This window comes from Acomys minous (assembly GCF_964271855.1).
Source record: "Acomys minous genome assembly, chromosome: 9".
Lineage (NCBI taxonomy): Eukaryota > Metazoa > Chordata > Mammalia > Rodentia > Muridae > Acomys > Acomys minous.
The window spans coordinates 85,063,607-85,071,729 of record NC_140490.1 but is presented as its reverse complement, the minus strand read 5'-3'; the positions used below and the strand labels follow the sequence as shown (position 1 = coordinate 85,071,729).

Below are 8,123 nucleotides of genomic sequence, written 5' to 3'. Positions count from 1 at the left end.
GAACTTGTGGCTCTGTTGATTCATGCTTCCCAAGTCTCTAATTCCACTGCATGATCCATCTGTGATGGGCACCGCGCCTTGGTGCTGCCCCTAGTATGCACCTCTGCATGATCCAGCACTGATCATGGCCACAGCCTGTGAGAGGAGGTCCATGGGGCTTGTGGTGTGGGTGGTGCAGTCCTCACTCGGGCCCGACTCAAACAGCACCCCCTCTTTGAATGCCATCTCCTTGACCCACACCACTCTGGGCAACAACCCAAAAAGCAGCAGCGGCTGCAGCGGTGACACAGGACCCCTGGAAGTTCACCAGAGTATATTCCCATGGTCCTGCCACAGGAGGGCATGGAAGATCCACCTGACAGGATTTTCTTCTCTGTGGGAAACACCAGCACCGTGTTTTGGTACTCTAAGTATGGCCCTTTGGTGGCTTGGTGGCCACTGTTGTTCTGTGAATCAGACGCAGTATGCGATCGACGCCATCTTGGATGATCTCTACTTGGGTATTTCTAATACATTGTACTAAGTGTTTCCTCCCAGTCAGGCCACTCTCAGGGGTGAACAATTCTGTGTAGCTCTGGAACGCAATCATTCTCTCCTCAGAATGCATTGAGGACCTCATTTTTCGAAGCCCGCGGCCCCACGCCACAGCACCAGAAATTTTCTTAAGAATCATTCATGCACTGATTTTTCTTAAAAAGCATTTATGCACACTTCTTCTTAGCTTCCCTAGGAATGTCCTCATCATACTGCTCCTTCACTTTTAGGGAGATATCCTTATCTGGACCTACTCAAAAGTCTTCCTTATGTCCTGGAGGTCGTGACTCAAATCATTATGTCAGCAACCTCTTATGAGGCTCTGGCTCAAAAATATTCCTGAGACATCTGCCCCTGGATGTTACTTACTCAGAAATAAAATAATCAAAACAAAGTAAACTTAAAAAGGTAAGCAATATTTGGTAGGAAGTTGACAGCAGATCAAATTAGGCTGATGGACAAAGAATGGTACGGATAAATGATAAAAGAATAAAATATTGAGAACTCCTTTAGAAAAAGTTTAACTTATACAGGACCACTCTGATGTCATATGACAAAGGAACAAAAATACTAAGATTAGATACATAAATCAATTCTACAAATATATAAGATATAAACATTATAATATTGAGTAATGTTTGAATAATGACTGCCGCAGCTTTGGCCTGAAAATGTTTCTTGGGTCCGAGGCCAATTAGCTATTGAAAGTCGATTGTATACTAATTGGGGCATGACAATCTTTCCAGGCTGTCTTGAAGATTTTCATTCTGTCCAGTGCCCTGGAAACCTCAAGAGCTGACATCCTGAGAACAGGCTAACGTGCTTTGGTAAAATATGCCCTTGAAACTTCAATATTGTTAAAAGTTGGGTGGTGAGATTGATGAGAAAACAACTATTGTAAAAGAACTCTGTTTTATCTTAGTTTATCAATGATGACTAGACTTATGACCAAGCAGAAATTAGAACACATGTCTGGGCACAAAAAAAAAAGATGTGATCTGTGTTTTGGAACATCATGCATCTATCCCTGCCTAATGAGTTCTGTATAGATAAAGAATCACTCTGACTGCCAGTCAGTCAGGATGCAAACCTCCTCCTGATCCTGATCCCCATGCCCAGATCATTCCTCTTTCTCCTCCACTGAAGCTCTTGCATCCACCTTCTTCAGGCCCTGGTCCACACCCCAGGACTGGACTCCAGAAGATTATGGTGTGGCTCAGCCAGCCTTAGCACACACCTATAATCCAAGATCTTTCTTTACACGGGATTAATAAATTTAATCCTAGGTCAAGAGACAGAGCAAGAAACCAGCAGACAGGGATCAAGTAGACAGGAGGGATTTTGGGAAAGGGGTACTTAAGACAGAATAGAGAGGAAGGAGATTTTTAGCTCTTTAGCTATTAGCTCTTTAGCTCTTTTCCTTTTAGCATTTGGCTTTTTTACTCTGGCCTATTAGGTGAACTAGCAGACCTGTTCCTTCTGGGCTGTGAACTGAGCTAGCAAGCTTTGTACCTTTTGATGTTTGGCCTTTTCTTCTGGGATGTGAGCTGAGCAGGAAGGTCAGAGAAAGCAGGAAGGATGCCTCTCTATGATAGAAAGTTTTCACCCCAGCATCTAGTTTTTGAGTATCCATTGATAAAATTGAAAAATATGGGGATTGTCCTTTATAAAACCACAAAGTGAAATACATATCCTTCATTAAAATAAAAAAGATATTTTGTGTGGTTTTGATAGGTGAGTATGTATGTTGTGGATAGCAAGAATGAGCTGAGTCTCTCTAAGAGGCCCCAATGAAAGGACAAAAGGGAAATTTAATTATTTGTACTTGCTCACTTTTCATGGCATTTCTAGGCCCTGGAGCCAGTATAAAAAGGAGTCAAAGCTGATGTTTCTGACCTGACTCTTCTCCTTGGGTTCTGGTTATCTGTCTTATGGCAGCTGTATTCTCCCTGCCAATATTATCACACGTAGCTATCTGACAGCCTTTACCATTTTCCCACTGCAGATAGTGTGTAGGATGCTGTACTTCACAAATTTGGTTGGTGAAAGTCATAAGTTTATTCCAGACTTTCTGGTCCCAGACAATACTTTTGTCATCTTTAGTCCTCATTCTTTTCCTATTTGACATCTTGACATTTGGAACCATTATTCCTGCTGTGTAGGACAATATGTCATGTGTGTATGTGTGTATTTGAGAAAATATGTTTTTATACTATATAGTACATACATAAATTATATATTGTACTCTAAATTTTTATGAATCATGTTTTACTTTGAGAATTTGCACATATTTTTATTATGTGTTTAAATGTATTATATTTATTTTGTATTTATGTTGGACAGAGCCAGATTTAACCAAGACACAGCTAGACACATATATATCAATGTATCTGTGTAGTACACCTTTGCTATACGTGTGTATATGTGGTGTGTACAGGTTTACATGTTACAGGTTTACTACACACACACACACACACACACACACACACACACATATGTGTGTGTGTATATATGGTTTTGGTGTGTGTATGTGTATGTGGTGTAACTATATGTGTGCAGAAACGGGACAGAGAAAGACGCCACATGTCTTCTTTTGTCAGTGTTTTAGTCCTTAATACAAGGACTTTTAATGAAATTTAAGCATGTACTTTCAGCTCAGCTGACTAGTAATTACCTGGCGACTTTCTGTGTTGTAGAACACTGGGACTACAGGTTCATGCAGCTATATCCTGTTTTAGTGTAGGTATTGTAGGTTCTAGCTCAGGACCTCATGTTTGTACCAGAATGTTATTCCCCATGGATCCCTCTTCCCAAGCCAAAGACAGGGTTCTTTTTAAGGGTGAACTAACAATAAAATTAGTGTCATTTTAGTGAGTTCTGAATCACAAGTCTTTCATAATAAAAATAAAGGGAAATACAATTTTTCTTTTTCTTCTTCTTCTTCTTCTTCTTCTTCTTCTTCTTCTTCTTCTTCTTCTTCTTGTCTCTCAACTTTTCTGTTTTTAATTTATGTTATGGCATAGTATTTAAGATGGAAGTGATTAGATTTCTACTTTGCTTTAAAAATGTGAATCATTTGTTTCATAATTATAAACTTCTATCTATATTATAAATTCATGTATGCTTTTACGCACATGCGTTTCATTTGTTTGAATCACATATTATCTGATTATTCTATATAATCCATACAATATCATCTTACTTGCGCCAAGGAAGTTCTAGAGACTATAGGTAGCCAAGGGATTTATTTATATTAATTGTGATTTTTGAAAGTACTTGTTTAATTTTATCAGTCAGATTTCACTTTGAGGTGTTGTATACATTTTATATTGAATATTATTATTAGATGTGTGCATGTTCAATATAACACATGCCCACACATATACTGGATGTGCACCTGTGTATGTTCATGAAGAGGCTGGGGGAAGATGTTGGATGTTCCGCTGTCTCACTCTACAACTTACTATCCTGACACAGGGTCTCTCGCTGAATCTGTAACTCTTCTGACAACTAGAAAGCCTAGCATTCTCCTGTCTCCATGTCACAATACTGAAGTTTCAGGTGCATATTCAGCTGCAACAAGCTTTTACATAGGTGTTGAGGATCTGCACTCAAGCCCAAGCTGGAAAAGGGGTGTTAGAAACAGAGCCTGACCCCTAAGCCCCTCTTAGTGAAGCTTCTGTTGCACTGTGGCATGCACATGAGACCACACTGCCACTCTGAACAAATGACAGAATCTGTTACACAATTAACAGTTGTTTAAATGCTATCTACCCTCAAAGATTTATTTAAATTTCTTCTCATATGTCATTTTAAGTTTCTCGTTCTCCCCTTTTTATTTATCTTCACTTTATTCTGTCCTAGTCTTAATGTTGTAGATCTCTACTTTTCTTTCTACTAGATTTTAGATATTAGTATTCACTTCTTATGTACTGGAATATTTTTATTTTTTATTTTAATTTTGAATTTTAATATGACGACAACAAATTCCCCTTTCCTTTCCTACACCAATCTTTTAAGGACTTGATGTATGTGTGGCATATTGTCAAGGCAAACAATAAACATGCTAACATAGACAAGGAAAATCCCAAGATGCACCAGCAGTATACAAAGAAATGGAGGTAAGTGAGGAATGCTGAGACCAGGTGAAATAGTCATCCCAAGTAAAGGGCACACCAGTTGGTTTTATAAAGCCAAATGTTCAACTCTGAAGATATTAATGTATAAAAACCTGTGGAATCTAAACATCTGTAAAGTGATAAATGTAAGTGGTAGGAACTAGTGATGGCATGAAACAGGCTCAACAAAATCAGAAAGTCAGGGTGTGGGCATCGCAGTTACTCTGCCCCTTCTAGATGTGTCCATGGCTCCAGTAATACATGGCCAACTTTAAATCCATTGTCTCAGAAAAGTAATGGCATTGATGAAGTTAATATAAAATTTGAAAACTACTAGCCCAATATGTATAGAGTTTTACTCTGTGGTATACAAAGTCTTTAGACTACAAACTACCTTAGTGAGGGAAGAGCCTGGGAAATCCTCTGGAAGAAAAAGTTCATATTCATATTGCCAATATGGTTCAGCAGTTAAAAACACTCACAAGTCTTGCAGAGGACATGGTGTAGTCTCAGCAGCCTCATGATGGCTTATGGCTTACTTTATGTAATCTACCAACTTCTTCTAGCAACACTGTGCAAATCATACCAAGAAAAATTGATGGTGAGGGAGAAGAAGAAGAAAAAAAAACAAGAGAGAAAATGCAGTCTACCAATGCAGTTTAATTGGCATACCAACAACACAGAGAACACAAAAAAACCAAATATGACATTTTCTCAAACAAGCAAATTGTATGTGTTTACCACTGTTTATAATGTTATCTACTTGTAAAAGTAAAATGGATATAAGAGTGAATATTGGTAGAAGGATAGAACAGGAGCTTTGTGTAGGGGAAGAGAGCAGAGTATAAATGGATGAGAGTGGGATCTGTGCTACTTTTCTACTGCTGTGATGAACACAATGACCAAAATAAACTTGGGGATGAAAGGGTTTACTCCTTATTAACATGATTATGTCACACACTACTTCTGAGGAAATCCCAAGTAGATTTTAAAACAGAGGCCATGGGGCAATGTTGCTTACTTCTTTGGCTTGTTACCAACACCTCGTTCTACCTGCTCATGTTTTCACACAGAACGTCAGCCACAGAATGGCACCACATACTGAATACTGCCCCCCATATTACTCATCAATTTAAAAAGTGCAGGAGCCTGGGAGAAAGAGGAAATAGAAGGATCCAGCGGGTCCTGGAAAACTACAGGCGAGTCTCGGCCCTGGGGTCCTCCACAAACTATGGCAACAGCCAAGGAAAAAATAGGCAGTAAACCTTGAACCCCTACCCAGACTAGCCGATGGACAGGACATTCTCCACTGGTGAGTGGAGAAGGAGATCTAACTTTCACACAAACTCTGGTGCCCCATATTTGAACATGTCCCTTGGATGGAGATGCCTGGTGACACTCAGGGGAAAAATAATAGGTCACCAAGGAGAGACTTGATACCCTATGAGCATATACAGGGGAACAGGTCCCCCTCAGACACAGACATAGGGGAGGGGAGGGGAATAGGGGGGAAGTGGGAGGAAAGGAGGAATGGGAGGATACATGGGATGGGCTAACAACTGAGATGTAATATGAATAAATTAATTTTTAAAAAAGTGCAGGAAAGACTTGCTCACAGGCTAATGTAGAAGTGACATTTTATCAGAAGAAGCTCCATCTTTCCATATGATTCTAGCTTTGTGTCAAAAGGGCATCAAACTAACGACAACATATGGTCAAATAAATGACATACTTGAATGTAAGTATCTTTATGAAGCAATATTGATCATGGATACACATGTCAACTTAACATCAGATGGTATTTTTTTGAGTGCATAAATATTCACAAAATTAGGCATAATTAATAAGTATGAAATATTCCTCTGATTATGCAGATAGGTATGTCTTGGGCCAAAAATGTTTTTTTTAATGTTTGGAATTAAATAAAAACAAATATATCATGTGCTTTTTCTGTATTGCCTTCCTACTAGCTCTAGGTTCCCCACAGTATCTCCCTGACAATTTTAAGATCTCTTACTTAAAAAAATTAAGTCCACTTAGTATTCCCCATTTGTGCATGGACACAGGGTCATCCAATAGATTTTAGCCAACCTGCCAAAATCCACATCCAAAGTAAAGTGAGTGTCACTTCCCCAGCATGTCACCCCTTTCTTTCTTCCAAGACTTTAGGAACATTGTGGAATTGAGGAGGAAAATCAAGCCAAATGATTTAAGAAAATCAAAATGAAGAAGTTAAAACAGCATCAGTATAATGTCATATGTAAAATAAAGGTTTTAGCAATACATACCTAAAAAGACCAGACTCAGCTATGGTAAGAGCAATAAGCAAAGTCTGAAGTTTGTGAACAGAGCAGATTTCTAGTGGAACCATTTAGAGCAATGACTTTAATAATTTACTATTAAATATAGAGATTTTGTCACATTAACAACTTTTAATTATTGTTAAAGCATATAATTATCTTGAAAAGCTAAAAAAATAAAATAACTTTTCAGCATTCAGGTTTGCAAACTCAGTCCATGGCTCAGGGTTCTATTATCTGTTAGGTATTTGAAGGCACTGGAACTCATGGGTATATGAAAAGTTACCTAGATTTTTTTCCTCATGAGTGGTAGGTGAAAGAGAAAAAATTAAGGATGTCCCCCTCCTTTTTATGGGTGTGCCCTGGATGTCCCAAAATTGCTGACTAATTTTTATATATTTTCAACAACTTCTAGAACCAAAGCAGAGCAGCCATCACTGTGTATCTGGGCCATGGGAGGACAGTCTAAACAAACAAAGACCATAGGAAAGAATTAGCAAACAAACATATATGAATAAACATAAATGTGTCATCTTCTACTGAGAAACTTCTACATGATGAGGAACTCACAACATTACCAAGGGAGAGCTCTTCTATGCTCAGTTACAGATACTCTGAATTATTAGCTAGTCAGGTGTTCAGATAAATTTCAAGATCAATTGGTGAGGTCACAGAAACACCTTTCAGTAATTGGAAAAATGGCCTATGTAAGTCAAGCTATGAAAACGTTAATAAACATGCAGTTAATTATTAATACGTGATAAAACAGAAATTAGATCATAGTTCAAATGTAAGTTCCAGAATAAATATAGGAAAAAACAAAGTCGTGAATGAAAGGACATTTTTACATGAGAGAAAATTATTTTTTTCAAATTTAATTAATTTATTCAGATTACATTTAAATTGTTCTCCTATCCCTTGTAACCTCCTCTTCCTCCTTCCTTCTCTTTTTCACCCTATTCCCCTTCCTATGTCTGTGACCAAGGGAGACCTCCTCCCCCACTATATGGTCATAGGCTATCAAGTTTCATCTTGGTAGCCTGATTATTCTTTCACTGAGTGACAGCAGGCTTCCCCACCATGGGAAGGTGGTTAAATATGGGATACCAAAGATCACATCCAAGTCAGTCCCCACTCTCCATTCAAATATGGGGAATGTCTTGTCCATAGG

At 38.4% G+C, this 8,123-nt stretch overlaps 1 protein-coding gene across 1 annotated transcript in view; it reads left to right on the top strand.

Moving 5' to 3' along the window:
* Positions 1 to 124: 124 nt before the first annotated feature.
* The window catches only part of LOC311605912 (vomeronasal type-2 receptor 116-like), a gene marked incomplete at both ends in the record, with an annotated part of 46,042 nt that continues 38,043 nt past the window's right edge, over positions 125 to 8,123 (top strand). The window contains one exon of the mRNA XM_084796749.1: positions 125 to 311. Coding sequence (XP_084652875.1) covers positions 125 to 311 — 187 coding nt within the window. The remainder of the gene's footprint in view (positions 312 to 8,123) is intronic.